General features: G+C 39.0%; 1 protein-coding gene across 4 annotated transcripts in view; it reads left to right on the top strand.

The window, feature by feature from the left end:
• Positions 1-18,276, top strand: part of PRKN (parkin RBR E3 ubiquitin protein ligase) — a 1,204,231-nt gene that overhangs the window by 408,844 nt on the left and 777,111 nt on the right. For all 4 annotated transcript variants that reach the window (XM_075924578.2, XM_075924580.2, XM_075924581.2 and 1 more), the window contains one exon: positions 14,026-14,266. In XM_075924578.2, the coding sequence (XP_075780693.2) occupies positions 14,026-14,266 (241 nt within the window). The remainder of the gene's footprint in view (positions 1-14,025; positions 14,267-18,276) is intronic.

Here is an 18,276-nt window from a genome sequence, read left to right as displayed (position 1 = left end):
TTTGGCTACCCCTGGTTTAAGTAGATATCCACCAGAACAGAATATAACTGGAAGGCAGTCTTTTCCACTACTTCTTTTTACCCTTTCTAATTGTAAGAAAAAAATCCAGCTCCTAAAAGGATAAACTCCTTGCAGAGGATCTGTACATGTGGTTCCATGAAAATTTCTCTGCTCTATCAGAACATACTTTAGTTGTGGAAAAATGTGTGTGGTTAGGAAACATATAAAGATACTGATGATTCTAGAAATGGGTTTTGAAAAGTAGCAGATCTAAATATTTGTGCGTTTTAATTCACCTGCTATTTAATCTTTAAGGAATCTGAAAATGCATCTAAATGCACTTTTTTAAAACTTAGATTTCATGCATTATGCAAAGGAGTGGGGAGAGACTGAGTAGCTAGCAATTTAAAATACCCAGTCCATTTATCCTGCCTGGAATATGTATACTCATTGTCCCTCCTTTTCAAACCTGCAATTACACATACAATGACTACAAACTTAGTTGAAGCAGATGTATTTACAAGTATATTGTTCAATCTTGAGCAGCAATTAATTGTCAACTGATATTTTGGTCCAGAATATTGAATGAATGCCACAAACAGCATCCTAGCATGAATTTGGAGTGAAGATGGGTTTTTTTAATACAATGGGAATATTTAGAGCTCAGGAAAGAGATGACCAGACTTATGTGGGGAACAGTTAATATGTACTCTGATCTGTCCTATTCACCTCATCTAGATAAAATGTTCAAAATAATTTTCAGAGGTCAGATTAAACTGCTAAAATCTGGGAATAAAATGTCATGGTTTAAGGACATTTTGAAGATTCATTGTTCTTATTTCCGCCAAGTCAAAGTGCACTTACTATTATCCATCATTTGACTTTCTGCATAGCAAATCTTCCCCTCTCCCTTCTTGGCGTTTTCCTCTTGAAGGAGTTGAAAAGACAATGGTTCTGAGTAATTCATTTGCATCTAAGATGTTCTGAACTTTCATGCTAGCAACAGAGTTTTAACATCTTATTCTTGCATTCTTTAATTTCTTACTAAATCCCTATCTTTGGAACCCTAATGGCAATCTATAAAATAATACTTGCTTTTTGGTTAAGAAAAGGAATGCATCCCTTTTCATTCCAAGATAATTCATATTTTTGATCTTTTTATTGTTTTCCTCTTAAATATTAAAATTAAATGCAAGAATGGAATAAGAAGATGCTGACATATGACAAACAGGATACAAATGCCCTGCCATATTTCTTTGATGTATTCTTAAGACACAATATGTTTATATATTATCCAGTTAAACTGAGGTTTTGTGCCTTTTCTTTCCATTACTTTTCGGTGGCTATGTAGAATTCTTAATAGTAACATCCCTATTTTTTTGCATCTGTCCCTAGATATTGCTTGGTATCCACACTCTATGGAATACTGTGCAAATTCTGTCTTTTATAACACCCTATTATGTTTAATAATATAAAATACTAATTCTTAGAAACTTAACTCAAATCACCTACAGCTATACTCTGTAGCATCATAAAACATCATGGAGCTTTTGAGAGCTGCAAGTTAAAAATCTAAATAGTCCGTGAATAATTTCTTTTAATTTAGAACCCAGTGCTACATCAAGATCTGCCCCTACACTCATATATATGGGTATGTCTACACTATAAGGAAAAGCTGGAAAAAGCAAATTGCAATTTGCGTATCTTTTTTTTCCTTTCTATCAGAAGAAGCTTTTCTGAAATTTGGCACGTCTGAACAGCGCCAAATTTCAGAAAAACCTGCTCTTTCGAGCCATCACTTCTTCCTGGTAAAATGAGGTTTACAGGAATGGCAAAAGAACACCTCTGCTTTTCTGAATTTTTTTTTGGAAAAGCAGACGTGTTCCTTGGATGTGGCAGTGCTTTTCTGGGAAACCTCTGGTATCCCGGAAAAGCTCTGCAGTCTAGACGTAGCCATCGAGTGCTGTTTACTTAACTGAGATTCAGCACTGAGTAGAAGCCACATGAACAGATCTCAATACTAGATCAGAACATTAGTTTTTCATTATTTGAATAAAGGAGTGATTAATATTTCTCTTCACGTTTTCTCTGGCAATGATTTTAAACTGCTGCACAGTCTCGGAACTTTTCTGTCATTTGTAATCTCTAGTTTGAAGTTGAAATAGCATCCCATCTTTTGCTCCTCACTGATAAAGATTTTTTTTAATTGCTTTCTAGTTTCTCATCCTTTTTTGGGTCACTGGGCTGAGATCTGAGGTGGAAGGGGGAAATAAGAGGGTTGTTGTTCTTCCAATTGATTTCCTTTCTCTGCAAGCTGCTTTTAAGACATGCTCTTTGCCCTTGGGGTGTGAGACAATTACAATAATAGTACAGCTCGGTCTGGTGAATTTATTTTTCAATTTTGAGGGGACTTCATATGCTTTATCTCCTCCCACTTTAAAGGGCCGTGTTTAATGTCTGTTTGCTGTATTCTGGAAATAGATTTTCCATTAAAGCTAGTATAACTATTGCAATTTTGTATGGATCCATTTGTGTGGATCAGTATTGTCTGTTATTATACTGTTGGCTCTCTAGGGGGCACTTTTTATTATTTTCTTTATTTATGGGGCATATAAAAGATGCTCTTGTTTTCTTATCTGATGTTTTAAGGGAGCAAAATGAAAAAAAAGTCAAGTTGGAGAGTTTCTGTGTTGATCTCTGTTGGTAGGTTAGAAGTTACATTGGTTTTATTAACTAGTTACTTTGTTTTAAGAGTCTATGTAACTCTATTTTACTGTGGAATCATGGAGTCTAATAACTCAGAATTTCTGTTCCTTGACACCATGCTGCCCAAAATAGTAATCTGCCCCCTCACACTGCTCTAGTCAGCCAAGGGTCTTGGTGAGGAATCTGGAGAACAGGCAGATCTTCAGGTAATCTGAAGCAATGGGACATATCTTGCTGACTTCAATTGAAGGCTCCAGATTCAGACCCATCTTTGCTGATTTTGTTCCAATGTGGAACTAAACGTGGAATGGAGTTGTTTTGGAGGTGTGCTTGAATGGGGGGAGAAATATAGCAGAAATTGGTGATCTTTTGGTATTTCTGCAACTCAAAGGAAGTGATTCATCTGACTGCTGCTTCATGTCTTAGTGAGATCCACACTGACAAAGAGGAGGCCTTGTAAGATTAGTATACTAAAGTATCCTTGCCCATCTACCTCTGCTAATAATGCACGATAGGAAGGAGGAAGCTTCACACAGTAAGGGAGAAGGCTGGAGCAGGAAGAAGCTAGAACATCTCCTGAGGATGCTCATCTGCTTCTCAAGCAGTGAAGACAGTTGATCCAACCAAACTTACCCTGATCTTCACTTGCATAATGGATGAGTGAGAAGGAAATGAGAAGCACCTCTTGAGTTATTTGTTTTTTGAATTGACGGGATGAGAGTGAAAGAGTGAAGTAACTGAAGAATCAGAAAGATAAGGACCATGTCCTGGTACAGTGTGGAAAATAAAGTATGAAACCCTTCAACCCAGCCTTGTTATAGTTTTACATTGAAGTATATTGGGCTTCAAATTGCCTCCCTGCTCTTTGCCTTCTTGGTGAGATTGAGCAGTCATTCTCTTCCCCTCTCTCCCACTTCACTGTTTGGGGAACTGCCTAAAAGTATACTTTGCCTCAATTCACTGTCACTAAGAATGTAACCTGGAGGTCATTGCTCTCTTGCCTTGTTACAGGCAAAACAAACTTATTCTCAGCATTCTCACATTTTGGATGGGAACAGCTTTCTAAATACTTGATGCGTCTACTGAAGCAAAAGGATCTTTAACTATGCTATTTGGTTATTGTAGTTTCAGCCCCTATTTCTTTATTGCTTTTTCTCTTTACCTCAATTTATTCAACAGCCTTCATTTACCCTCCTATATCAGACATTCTTTCTGTTTCTCTTTTTCACTGAAGTGATTCTAGCTGGCGATAAGCTGTTTGTTTGACTGTTACAAGCAGTTCTCTTATCAATTTAACTTCCACTAGAGCAGGATGCAGTAGCTCAGATACGCTAGGCATTCTGCATGCCAGCTTGCACGGTGTAGGATGGCAAGGATTTATTTATGAAGCCCAATTTTTCAAGTTATTTTCCATGCGGTGACTTTTTCTCTCGGATTATAAGGCTCAGGATGTCATTTGGTATTTCTTAATTGGAAAGAGTTGTTCTACCTTCCAGTTATTCTTAAATTGGTCATAAATTCTGATGACATTTGCCCTAATCTCATTTGTTGATGAAGTGGAGTCTAAGTGCTAAATCTTTTTAAATTAAACATTTTGAAAGTTTCATTTTATTGAAGATGTTTTCCCATTAGTCTGTCCATATGTTGGATATAAATGAACAACAGTTCTTCTGTCAGGAGTGTGTCACTATATCTTGTGAGTGTGGAAAATAACAAGTGGAAGATTTAGACCAGTGTTTCTTAAACTGTGTTCCGTGGCGCAGTGGTGTGCCGTGAGGCAGTCGGAGGTGTGCTGTGGAGAACAACAGAATGGCAAAATGGCTGCCCTCTTTTGTTTGCTCAATAACTTTCCCCCAACACTTTTTTCCCGGACTTTTTTTTTTCCCAACAAAAAATCCTTGGTGTTCCTCATAACAAAAATTATTGTTTGGTGTTCCTCAGTATTAAAAAGTTTAAGAAACACTGATTTAGACCAAGTCTAAAGTGGTACTTTACAGAACTTTCTGGCTCAGGGGTGTGAAAAAACACCTTCTTAAATGCAGCCAGTTACAACGCTATACAGTGCCAGTGTTTGCTGTTAGCTACTCCCCTTGCAAAGGTGGTTTACATGAAGCGCCAAGAGAACTCTCTCCCAGCACTTATCATGGCCACGCTTTCAGTTTAAAGCACTGCTGCATCTGCACTTTTAAACTGTTAAGTGTAGACAAAGCCATATATGCTCCAGAGAGAGATAGGACTATAGAAACTGTCTGCATCTTTTCCTTCTCCTTCACACTTCATCAAAACCTTTCTTGTAAATTGTCAGTTTTCACTGTTCCATGTTGGCCTGCTCGTCAGCCTATAGCTGACAGTACTGAATAGTTACCTATAATTCGCTCAAAAGATGCTGGCTTAGACTTGGGAAAGACTTTTTTTGATGTGAAGTGGGAAGAGGATATGAAGGTAAATACCTCTGAGAAAGAGTTTGAATACTGAAATAGTCTGTTACGAAGCCACCTGTTCAGCTTGTCCCAAATGCATTCTGTGTAAAGTACCAGCCTCTGACGCTTGGTTTAATCACTTCTGGATCTTGTGAGCTCCTTTTGCTCTGGTGAGGGTAGCTCTTGATAGTCTGTGATATTTACACACACAGTATTTCCCTTTGGATACTAGATCATGGATAAGCATTAATTTGGATGAACAGATAAGACAAGACAATATCTTCAGAATTATTAATAACAGCTATTCACAAAAGAAACCTTTCCTGAGGCATAAAACAAATATATGTAGAAAATGAAAGAGATATTGACTGAAAAAATGCATATTAGATTTGTGTCTACAATACTAACTCAAGGCAAAAACCTAAGGCACTTACAGAAGTTGTTTGAATAATATCTTTTCTGTCAGCGAAGAAGGTGCAGGCCCACCCTGACTTCTGTCTACCTAATCTATTCTATTTACACTATGCCAAGTCACTACTGATTCTAGGAACTGTTCAGAGAGATTCTAATAGACTGTTTATGTTTCATAAGAGAACAAACACACATTTTTTTTCTTGCTCCTTTTATTCTACAAAGATAGGTGAATGTTTTCTTTTCTGAAACTCAAATCAGGTTCAACTAAAGTGTGGAAACAGGATTACTTAGTAGTCTCCACATCTAATTTACTCAGTTTACAAATACAAAGAAGAACATTCTGCCCCCACAGCCAGTCTTGTAAATTCAGCTTGTGACCTAACAAATTGATCTTTGTCTGGGTTGCACCATCATCAATCATCATCATCAAATAAAGATTCTGTGATCAGAACTTTGCTGATGTCTCTGATTAAATGTGTAAGGAAGACTAGAATGCAATCACTCTGCTCCAGCTGTTACCTCTGCAATAAAAAATATATTTTAAAAGAAATCTTTATTACAGTAAAACTATTAACTGTACTGACTTAAGAACAAATGTCCTTCCTAGTCAAGTTAGTGTATGTTAGTGGCTCAGTATGTGAAATTTGCATCTGATATCAAAGCATCTGGTACTTGCTATTGCCACAAACAGGATACCAGACTGGATGGATCATTGGTCTGCTATGATATCATTCATTTTGTTAGTAAATAAAGCATATATGCTCAGGTAACTACTCTGTAAAAACAAGTGCATGGGTGAAGCCTCTGCCTGTAGAAAGCCCCACTGATTTAAACAGAGGTTTTACATGAGCACAGAAGTCTGCCCACGTAGTTCTCTTTGCAGTGTCTGGGTCACCGGAAGCTGGTATGAGGAGGAAAGAGTTGCCACTTTTCAAAAAGTCTTTAATTACCTCCACAGAGTAAATGTTATTGAGGTAATAACTGGAATTCCAAAAAGGTAAATTATTTCATTTCCTTCTCCCTAGTAGTTTATATTATGCTATATAAATTAAAACACCAGGAAGATAGTTCACTTTATCTGATGTTTCTGCTGTTATTTTAACTTTTAATTTGTACTGATTAGTCCAACTAATCAACTATTATTAATGCTATTGTTTAACCTACCTGCAACAACTCCAGATTTACCATTCTGTTGACTTCATTCCCACCCTCTTCCTCATACAATCTGCCAATCTATTCATCAATGAAAACTGATAAGTTAAAGGGAGACTAACTCTTTTAGGAACCTTTGAAATACCCAACTGAAATTGTTAATATTGGCAACTAAAATGTTATCTTTAAATTAGGTTTGTTAGGATATAGTCATTTAAATGATTAACTGATAAGCCTGGCCTTATCAGTTAATTCTAACTACTACACACACTCCTATCCTTGCTGCCTTTTATGCTGGCTCTCTATGCCCACTGGATCCTGCAGAGCCACCTTCCTCACCCCCACTCCTGTGCTGCTGCCTCTGTTAGAGAGGAAGCAGCACAGAGAGTGGGGGGAGGGCAGGAGAGAGCTGGTACATGTGGGAAGCTGGCTTTCAAGCCAGCTCCCCACATGTATCAGCTCCCGTGGAGCTGCCTGCCCTCCTGCTCTGCTGCCTCTCAGAGAGGTCTTATGATAGCAGGGGAGGGAGAGAGGTGGGCAGGTGGGATGTGACAGGCAGCAGTGTGGGGTGACAAGTGGGAGCCATTCTGTGAGGGGAGCCATTTTTTCAACCAGCTGCCCTCTTAGACCAGCTCCCGCCTGCCAGCCTGTGCTGCTGCCTCTGATACAGAGGCAGCAGCACAGGGTGGCAGAGAGCTCCCCAGGAGTAGGGCTGGGAGCATACTGGCTGCTGGCCTTGCCCCCAGCAACCATCAAATAATCGCGTAACTGCTAAGATTTTGTGTGATTACATGATTATTAAGTTAAACGATATATAATAACCCTACTTTAGACTTCAGCATTCATATCCGTTGAGATGAACAGAAAGGTTAGAAAAGTTCCTAGAAATTCTTTTGCCACAGAAGAACATGAACTTCCCTTTTTAAGAGAGATCCAGATAATGGAGACTTAGATAAGCAAGGTTCCACTCTATAGCAAAAACACATTGTGGTCAAATGATACCTATATCTAGTGTGGCTAATGAAACTGAAGTTCAGGGTTTCATTTTAATGGAAAGTGGAAAACTGGATTTTTATGATTTTTTTATCATAGAATCGTAGAATAGTAGGACTGGAAGTGACCTCGAGAGGTCATTGAGTCTAGTCTCCTGCCCTCATGGTAGGACCAAATACTGTCTAGACCATCCCTGATAGACATTTATCTAACCTACTCTTAAATATCTCCAGAGATGGAGATTCCACAACCTCCCTCGGTAATTTATTCCAGTGTTTGACTACCCTGACAGTTAGGAATTCTTTCCTAATGTCCAACCTAAACCTCCCTTGCTGCAGTTTAAGCCCATTGCTTCTTGTTCTATCCTCAGAGGCCAAGATGAACAAGTTTTCTCCCTCCTCCTTATGACACCCTTTTAGATACCTGAAAACTGCTATCATGTCCCCCCCCCCTCAATCTTCTCTTTTCTAAACTTAACAAACCCAATTTTTTCAGCCTTCCTTCATAGGTCATGTTCTCTAGACCTTTAATCATTCTTGTTGCTCTTCTCTGGACCCTCTCCAATTTCTCCACATCTTTCTTGAAATGCAGTGCTCAGAACTGGACACAATCCTTCAACTGAGGCCTAACCAGTGCAGAGTAAAGCGGAAGAATGACTTCTCGTGTCTTGCTCACAACACACATGTTAATGCATCCCAGAATCATGTTTGCTTTTTTTGCAACAGCATTACACTGCTGACTCATATTCAGCTTGTTGTTCACTATAATTACCCCTAGATCTCTTTCTGCTGTACTCCTTTCTAGACAGTCGCTTCCCATTCTATCTGTGTGAAACTGATTGTTCCTTCCTAAGTGGAGAGCTTGGGGGTTCTTTATCACAGAAGACTAGGATCCATGGTCAGTGCTGAAGTTTTAGTACAACTCCAAGGAAAGGGGTGTTTGTTATTTTTACTCAGAGCTCTTCAGTTACTCATTTCAAAGCAAAACTAAGAAGTTTCTTGTGGTTGAATTAGCATTGACAAATCCATAATTTTCATTGGTATAAATCATGTCTTGCAAAACACCTCCTCTATCTCACTGGACTTAACATTTCCCTTTCTGGTAGAAGAGCAGCATGGAGTAAATCAGCCTCATGCTGGACAGTGTTTGCTTTCTTCCTTTGTATTTACTTATCAGTATTTTCAAGTTAAGCCTCGGGGCAGGCCCAAGCAGTTCTCCTCCACCGAACAAAAATAAACCCTTTTACAAACACTGAATCTAAGTGCCTAAGACACCTTTGAAAAATGAATTTAGGCTCCCAAATCAATCAGGCATTTTTGGAAACTTTATCCCACATCTACCACAATACTGCTACAATGTCTTTATTTTTAGAACATTTTCAAAAGAACAACTGTTGTGTGCTGGATTCTGTTAATGAACGGATTTATGAAGCAAATTAAATATATTGTCTAAAAATATTATGGGCAACTACGTGTTTAAAAAAAATCAACCAAACCTAGGTCTGTTAGTGATAAAAGTATGCCTTCAAGTTGAAACCTAACAACAGCATTATATGAATATTAAGTCTGGAAAGTCCTTACTCTGACAAATCTCTGCTGACTGGATTAATGCTCTACTAGAGAAAAAGCATGTTATTAAAAATTCAATAAATACAGATTTTCATATTTTTAGAATTGCATTTTATAAAGAAAAAAAATACAGACTTGCTGAGAAATAATTCAAAGGAAAATGTGAACTCAAATCAAAATTAAGCAACAATTACCAGATTTTGGTGGGGGGGGGGGGGGGAATTACAAAGAATATCAAAATATCTGTAAGGGAACCTTGTTCAATTAAAAGTGTAGCTGATGTCTGCTAACATGTAACTTTCTTACTGGGATGAGTTCTGCTGTTAGTTAAACCAGTGTGTCAATCATTAGTAACTGCATTAACTTTGGTGAAGTTACTCTAAATTTATATCAGTGAAACTGGGTCAACTTTTTCCCTTTTACATCCATATATGGAGGAGTGTCTGCATTCAAGCCTGGAATACATTGCAGGGATAATGCTGCCCCTGTGATATTCCTCCCCATTCATACAGGTTCCCCTTGGTTTTGGGCCTCATTGTTCATCTAAAATATACCATTTCTAAAATGATTATTCCCACAGAGTTGGAGGCAGCCGAGAGAAAGTGGGGCAGAGGATCTGGCCCAGCTTTTCAGGATTCTCCCATTCTGCCCAAACCTGCAGTTATTATAAACCATCTGTATATTAAATCCATTGGTTTGCCATAACTCAAACCCACGGGATCATTCAGGAATAGCTGTGTTTTCTAAAATGGTATACCAGCACAATGAGGTGGGCCTGCAAAATAATTGTGTGTCCCTTCCCTCCAAAACAATCAACTATCCACTAAGATCACACCAGTTTGCACAAGGCCAATGTGATGAAACTGAAGAGGGTTAGCATAATGATCCTTTGAGGGTACAACCTGGTTTATTTCTGTGCAACTGGGCATTATGTATAACCCCGTCATAATAATAAAGACAGGCCTGGGCCTCCAGAGGCAACACATGGAGAGCAATTTCTTCTAAAAATTGTGAAATTGTCCTCACTAATCAGAACCATTTTGTGCAAGATAGAAAGGACCATTCTGAGAGCTGAAAAAATTTCAAGATGGACATCTAGTTTACACACAAATGAGGGAGACGGAGAAAAACGAATGTTGAATGAAAACCAGGTATTCAGAGAGCAATTTACATTGTGAATTCAGGAAGTCTAATAGTGAAATCCAGGTAATCTGAAGGATTTTTAAATTCTTGAAACAGGAATGGATGGTAATTTGTTTATTAATGTTGGATGCTTCCCATAAAATGAAGAACATCCGGAAAGAGTTGCCAACTGAGTTGCCATTCCAGCTGGCTGCTGAAGAAAAGGAAGCCTTTGAAAACCAAGACCTATAGAAAATCCAGCAGTTTACTTTTCTTTCTGGCTGAATGATGAAACCCTTTTGCATTACTAGAAAAGATTTTAGTGATTGTGATGTCTTTAACATAACTGTAAATTCCCTCTGATTCTCAAGATCCCAGCTGAATGTGAACTATGGAAACAGCTGCAGAATTTGCATAGAGTTGATATTTAATACTAGGTTAAAGTGATAAGGTACATTGGGAGCTAAGAAATAATTATCAGTTCTCAAGGACACTGCCTACCTCTTTCTCTGCGGCACATGCTCACTAAGTGGCTCATGACCGAACCCAAGATAATTGTCAAAATTGATCATAGGACTTATTATATGGACTGTGGGGACAAAAAACAAATTTGTGAAAGCACATGAGAATAGTTGATTCTAATTAACCAGGAAGCTGTGGTCCACATACACACAAAAATGTGAGGAAGCATGTGAGGGAGCACATGCAGTAATTCAAAGAATTCAAAAGTACCTACATGATCTGATATCATCAGGATTACCAGAAGGTCAGAGAACGGAAAGCAATATCTTGATTTAAAAATATAGAGATTGGGATCCTAAAGAGTGTATAATAAACTTGAAGAAAAATGTTTAATTAAATCCAGCAAAGCACAATTAATTATCAGGTTTTCATAAACTTTTTAGATTTCCAAGTTACATTTAATACATTCAATTCTTATTATTAACTGTCTTAAAACTTTATTTCATTTTCAGAAGTTTTTTTTTATTTTAATTTTATTTTAATTAATAGCAATTGTCTCTATAAATATAAAAAAAATTCCTGTGGGATGACAAAGTGACATCATCATGTCACTCTGCATCCTGCCTCCCTCTCCCTGCTGACTCCTCCTCAAAAGCCCTGACCAACTGACCGCTCTGTGAAATGGGGAGGGATGGTGGCTCCATCCACACATGCCCCTTGGAGCAGCATCTGCCTCCCTCTGGGCCTCAACCCCAGCCTGCCCGGCCCACGCGCCTGCTGCACGGCTTTGCTCTGTCCCCCATGACAGTGCTTGGGGACCGTGCTGCAGGTCTCCCCCTGAGCAAGCAGCTCCAGCATATGCCAGTGACCCATGGCCAGGTCCCTGGTTCAGGCACACTCTCCTGTCCCCACCACAGGCTGAGAAGGTGTTGGCCACGCTACACACCTAGTCCTTTGGGGACAGCACTGTGATGCTGCACCCCACCTGCTTCCCCAGCTCTCTGGAGCAGTGGTTTTGTGCTCCGCACTCCCTGGGCTCACCACAGGGCAAAGCTGCCCCAACAGGCCTGTTTGGAAAGGCTGGGCTGGGAGTGGGCTGTGTCTCCTGCTGCGGAGGCCAGGGCTGTGCTGCCTAGCTCGATTGTGCTCCTGGGAGGGACGCGCTGCTTCATGAATTTCTGGAAGGGGGCACGGTGTGTGTAGGAAGGGAGATAGGATATATGTAGGCCTGGGAAGGGTATAGGAATGAAGGCAGGGGGATGGGCAGTGTGGGAGTGTAGATGGGGAAGGGCTAGGGAAGGATGGGGATGTAGGAATGGAGATGGGGGTAGGAATGGGAGGAGGGGGATGGGCAGTGTGGGGTGGAGAGGGGTTACAGAGGATGGTGGGTGTGGGAATGAAGACAGAGGGATGGGGGTGTAGGAATGGAGGATGGAGGTGAGGGTGGGGATGGAAGGAGGGGGGTAGGCAGTAAGAGGTGGGGAGGGGTTAGGGAGGATGGTGGGTGTAGGAGTGGAGGATCGAGGTGGAGATAGGGATGGATGGAAGGAAGGGGGTGGGCCTGTGGGCCATGGAGCTCCAGGATAAGGACTAACCATCCAGATTACCCCAGAGGACTCTCTTCCCGTATGACTCAAATCTGGTTCTCAGTAGGGTGTGGATGCATAGAACTGGGGGCTCCCCCAGTTCCATGTCTCTCTGTAGTACTCTGTCCATATGGAGCATGTCCCAGCCCTGCAATGGGAGCTTGCTTGCCAGCTGGAAGGGCATATCTGGACACTGCCGCCCTGCAAAGATGCACAGAGTGGGGCGCGCAGAGTGGGGAATTCTCTCCCTACCTGACTGCTCGCATGTAACCCAGCCCATTCCCTTTGCTAGCAAGCCAGGTACCCAGGAGCACCCAGAATGAAGGGGATTTGTTTGGAGTTGGCCCCATTTTACTGGTTGCATTTGATTTTCGTTTACATGTGAGGCCCCCAAGACCACAGAGCATAGCCCTTCCTGACACATTTTATTGGCGGGTGGGCAGGAGTGGCATAGGGGAGATTGGCTGGCATTTAAAGGGCGTGAGTGGGTGGGATGGGCTGAGAGCATTTAGATTGAGGGGCCCATCCAGGGGTGTGGTGGGTGGGAGCGGAGAAGGGTGTAAGAGACTTGGGTCCACAGAGAGCATAGCTGGGCATAGTGCAAGATTAACAGGCTATTAACTCTAGCCATGGAAATGGCCAATGAGAGGAGGGTTGGCGAGTGTAGCAAGCAGGGGTGCAGCCCCCTCTTAAATACAGAACAAATAAATGAACCTACTTTTTTAGTCTAAACAACAAGGCTTCCAAACATGTTTGTGAATGATTAACTAAAATGATGTAGCTGTTGTGTTTACTCCTATGTATCATGCACAATGTTTGAACTGAAGAAAAAAAAACACTTTTTTTTTTTTCAGTTTTCCAACCTGTAGCATCAAGAAGTGGGAGGATGGCATTACTAGGGGTGCAAGGTGGCTGGTTTTCACCCGGACAGTCCGGTAATTGCATCTTCTGTCCGGTAAAAAAAACCAGAAAATACCAGACATATAAAACTTCTGGTATTTTCTATTTTTCTCAGATGGTGTGGGCGGGGCAAGTGGGGAGCATGGGAATTTAAAGGAGCAACTACTTGTTTTTTTTTTCTTCCCTCAACCAATTTTTTTCCCCGCCATGTTCAGGATTTTTTGTGAAAGGATCTGGCAACCCTAGGTATTACTTCATTCATTCCTCACGCACACTAATTCAAGCATTGTTGTGAATGCTTTAAACTGTTAGTAAAACAGGATCACTTATTCTTTGTTAAATATTAATATTATAAACTTTTTCATCACTATCTATAAAAATACATTTTATATATTACAGTTTCTTAGCATCTGATTTAATAACAATTCCTTCTGTTCATCCCCCAAATTATTCAAAGCTGTTGGCTCTAGTCCGTCATCTCTTTGTTAAATATTGAGAATTTGTAAGCATTTGTAACTGTGTTGACAGTGCAAGTAATCCTAATTCTTGCAATGTACACTTATCACTTTTTTTTCAGCTCTGTTAATGCTTATTGAAATTCCACACACAGTGGATTAGAAATGGCTTAAAATACAAAATTGGAGACAGTGAATTTTCCCATATGTATCACTCATATTTTGGGATTTTGTTTTTGTTTTGCAGAACTGTGACCTGGCCCAGCAGAGTATAGTTCATATTGTTCAGAGTCCACGAGAAAGTATTCAGAAAAGGGCTGGTGTTGAAAGTGCCAATGCCACTGGTATTTTAGGAGATGTGGAAAAAGAGCCTGAAAGTCTAACACGTATAGACCTCAGTACCAGTGTCCTCCCATCTTATTCTGCAGGACTGGCTATTATTCTGGATACTACAGACAACAGCATTTCCCTTCCAGTTGTCAAATCAGGTAATTTACTGAGATTGTACAATTTAAAATTTAGAGTTGACATTTCAAACCTGTCATTCATAGTGGGGTCATTTATTTTAGTCTTTTAAACAGACAATACAATGTCAGTAATCTACTGTGAATATGCAATTGAGCTTTTGATGCGTTTTCTAGCAGGGTACCTTGTATTTATGCTTGGGGGTGAACTGAGTGGTTTGCTTTTCCTCCTCTTAACTTTTCTGATGCTGTTGAGTATTGCCGATGAATAAAGCAGGTAAAAGAAGCAACCACTCTCTATTTTTGTAACTGAAGCTGAACCCAGTTTACTTCACTAGAATGTTAGACAGCTCATGCATTGAAATATTAATTAGTTTATAAGTTTTATGGAAGATTTATGTTCATAAATGTTATTAAAATACTTCTATTAAAGTTTTGTAAAGTCACGACAGACACAAATTAACATATGATGAGAGCTGACATGGCATAGGTTTAAAAAGTTCTTATACACAAAATTACAGTTTACCATAACCATGTTTCATTTTTGGCCTATATATAGGGGCGTAAAGGAAGTGTATTAATAATTAAACTGAATTTTGAAAGATTCCTAGGCCTCAATTTATCTTAGAAGTTATCCCTAAAATAGTATTTCAGTCATCTAAGAGGAACATCCTTACTATAATCCCCACTGAAAACTATGCATCTCTTGTATGAGTAGTAATCTCTCCATGGAACACTATAGTACTGAGGTGACTATTTTTGGTAATTCATTGAAGATACCATTTAATAGAGAAGTATATGAACACCTTTTTGTAGAAGCACAAGAGTCCAATTTTAGAAATAAAGCAAACAGGAACCTCTGAGACTAACCTGACCAAAAAAATCATCTTTACAACAATATGGGTTACCAAAATTGTTAAAATAACTTTCTAGAGAGTGTCATAAGTAAATCATGCAGAAAGTGTACAATTCATGGTGGGTCACAGAAGTGTTCCACAACTGACTTTATCAACCTCTCACTGCCAACTAATGATGAATGAGTGCAGTTTAAGAACAAATTAGTACCTAGCTTAATGATGCACATCTCACATTCTGAATGAGTAATGAGACAAGAGGGGCGCATGCTAATTTAAAACTAATCTTTTGGGGCCATATGATGCGTGTGGGCTTGCTGTCTGAAGTACTGTGATGTGAACTGCTGGAGTCTTCGATTAATTGATTGATTGATTGATTGAGTGTCCCTGAATGCAATATTTATATGAGCTTAATAACTGCCTGAAATTGCAGGGCAATTTACACATTTAAGACTTGTGGTACATCTGCATTTTCATCACTTTCACACTCCAAAATTTCCACAAGGTCTCTGACAAAACAAAGTGTGCCCATTTGTTATAGCAAGTATCCAAATAGCAAGATGATGCTGTAACTGAATGTAGACTGCCCATGTTGGTGAACTAGGTCTATCTGTGATGTAGCTAGGTAGTTTATTCTATGAGCAAAATAAAGATGCAGCTATACTAAGCCTGTGTCTACACTTTAAATACTGGGTCCAGATATCCCATTGATAACCATGTTCCTAATAAAGTATCAGCTTTCATCATAGTGAAACAGACCTGACCACCAGAATATGGAGAGAGTTGGGAAGTTGATATTTGAGAAACTAGAAAGAATGTCTAAAAGAAGGGACAGAGCAAATTAATATAGCTGCTACAGCAATGTGGTTATCCCTTAACCCAGTCTTGCTGCTGCCACTGTGTCAGAACGTCTTTTTCCATGAATCCTGCCTTAGGAATGCATAGGATGTGCACCAGTGTCCATTGCAACAGGCCTAGAAACAGGTAAAAAATAGGAATAAGACACTCAAGTTTGGTATTGTTTCTTATTCATGCTGCTAGTTAAGGCCTTACTAGAGCTGTGGAGATTATGTTATTCCTTTGTATGTCCTTCCTGTGTAATGCTAGAAATTTTGAGTTAGGCTAGGTAGAATATCCAAAATGTTTACTGTGTATGTGGGGAGAGAGTGGGGAGGAGAGAGAGAGAGACCTTAATTTAAGATCTAAGATTTCCATGTCTACAATTGTACAAATAACCTCCTTAGAAAAGGTAATACTTTGATATGTAAGAAAATGTATGTTTAATTCAGAATATTATTGTAGTTATATGAATATTTCTGTGTTATGTAATTGTTAAAAATCTTGTGGCATTTAATAATCTATGACATTTTTGAAAGCATCTTCTCACTTAAATACCGTAATAAAACAGCTTAGCTTTGTGATTTGAATTGTTAGAAAGCCTGTAAAGGATAAGAAAGTGCTTTGTATCCTAATTTTGCTTGAAGCAAGTGGGCAACCCAAGTTTCTGAAGTAGTTTTAGAAATGTGACAAGTAATTCTAAACATATACTGTCAAATTAGTTCCAGGTCAGGTAATAGCATGATGTTCATCTCCACTTTCCTATTTTAATATGGCATTAGTCTGAGTATTCCTCGCTCTAAAATATACTGCTGTTTTTTCTCATCATCTCCTTGAAAATATCATCAAAACGTGGGCACTGATCCATCCAAAATGGCCTCCAGCATTGCATGAACATCTATACTGATACTGTGGGACATGAACCTGTATAACTGCTCAACAACTGAACCAGACAAAATGTAGACAAGTACAACGGTGCAGTTATTTTTTGCTCATGACCTGTTTTAGCCTGCTGTGTCAGAAAACTGGATATCTAGAGTTTACCATTCATTTAGAGAAGAAAAAAAATGTTCCGTGCAGAAATCTCTGTGATTTACTAGCACGTTTAAAAAAAAAAAACCTAAACCATATAAAGAGTTTTGGGGCTATTTCCTCTTGTTTATTGAGAGAAATCATTGATGAATTAATGATAAAATGCATTCATTAATTAAATCTACTTTAGGTCCATACTGATGAGTGTGAATCAATACTTGAAATGAGTAAAACAATATCCTGTTCATTTTGCATTAAATAGCTCATATTTTTTCAAAGCTTTATCAAGTTCAAGGTCTAATGATGAGCAATCACCAGAGTATTTATATTTAATTTACTTTTTCTTTCTCTTTTATAGGAGTATATATGAATAGAGTTTGGGTTTTTTTTCTCTTTATGAACTAATAATCTGTTTAATACTGAGTTGCAAAGGTGTATAGTAATTCAGTTCTTCGGATAGGTATTTATTTATTGGAAGCTCCGTTGTTTACAAGCAAAGGGAATAATTTATCTGGTACACAGCAAATGTACTGTTTCAGCAGATGAATTCATGTAACTAGTCAGTTTTCTATCGTATTTTATGATTTGGTGCACTGACAGTTTTTTCTAGTAGAAGAATTAAGTCATTTAATTAAATGTAAGTTCAAAGAAAATACAGAGTTAGGTGTACTATTTTAGTATATGTTCTTTTGGAGCCTGGAAAAGTTATTGATTTAAAGGTAAAGTGCAACATCTGTCTGAGGCTCAATCCTTTGTCAGTATTAGAATATAAATTAAATTGTGGCTCTTAGAGCATTGTACCTTGCAGTGTTGGGGCAGTCAACCAGTGGTAACGCCAGTAGACATTGTCTCTTACTCAAGCAAAATGCCTCCAGGAGAACATGGCCTGTAGCCACAGCCTGTCTTGCACCATATGCAAGGATATGGTGTGCTCTTCTTGAGCTACCCCACATGCCCATCGCTCTACTCTCACTGTACCTCTCCATGGTCCTCTGGAATTATCATGTCTTTGATATCCAGGATTGTGCAAAAGACATCTCATTTGTTTAAGTATTTGTAACTTGTTTTTCCCTGTTTTAGCCTCTGATCCTACCTCATTTTCACAGGCATTTACTATGTTAGATATCCAATCACCACCAACTTTCTTCATGAAAAACAAAAATGTCATTAAGCACCTTTGTCATTTCCACATTTTCTGTTATTGTTTTTCCTCCCTCACTGAGTAATGGGCCCTACCATGTGATTGGTTTTCTTCTTGCTTCTAATATATTTGAAGAATGTTTTCTTGTTATCTTTTATATCTTTAGCTAG

The sequence above is a fragment of the Pelodiscus sinensis genome, chromosome 3, assembly GCF_052426305.1.
Source record: "Pelodiscus sinensis isolate ZL-2025 chromosome 3, ASM5242630v1, whole genome shotgun sequence".
Lineage (NCBI taxonomy): Eukaryota > Metazoa > Chordata > Testudines > Trionychidae > Pelodiscus > Pelodiscus sinensis.
The sequence above is the reverse complement of the archived record's forward strand: the minus strand, read 5'-3'. Positions and strand labels throughout refer to the sequence as shown.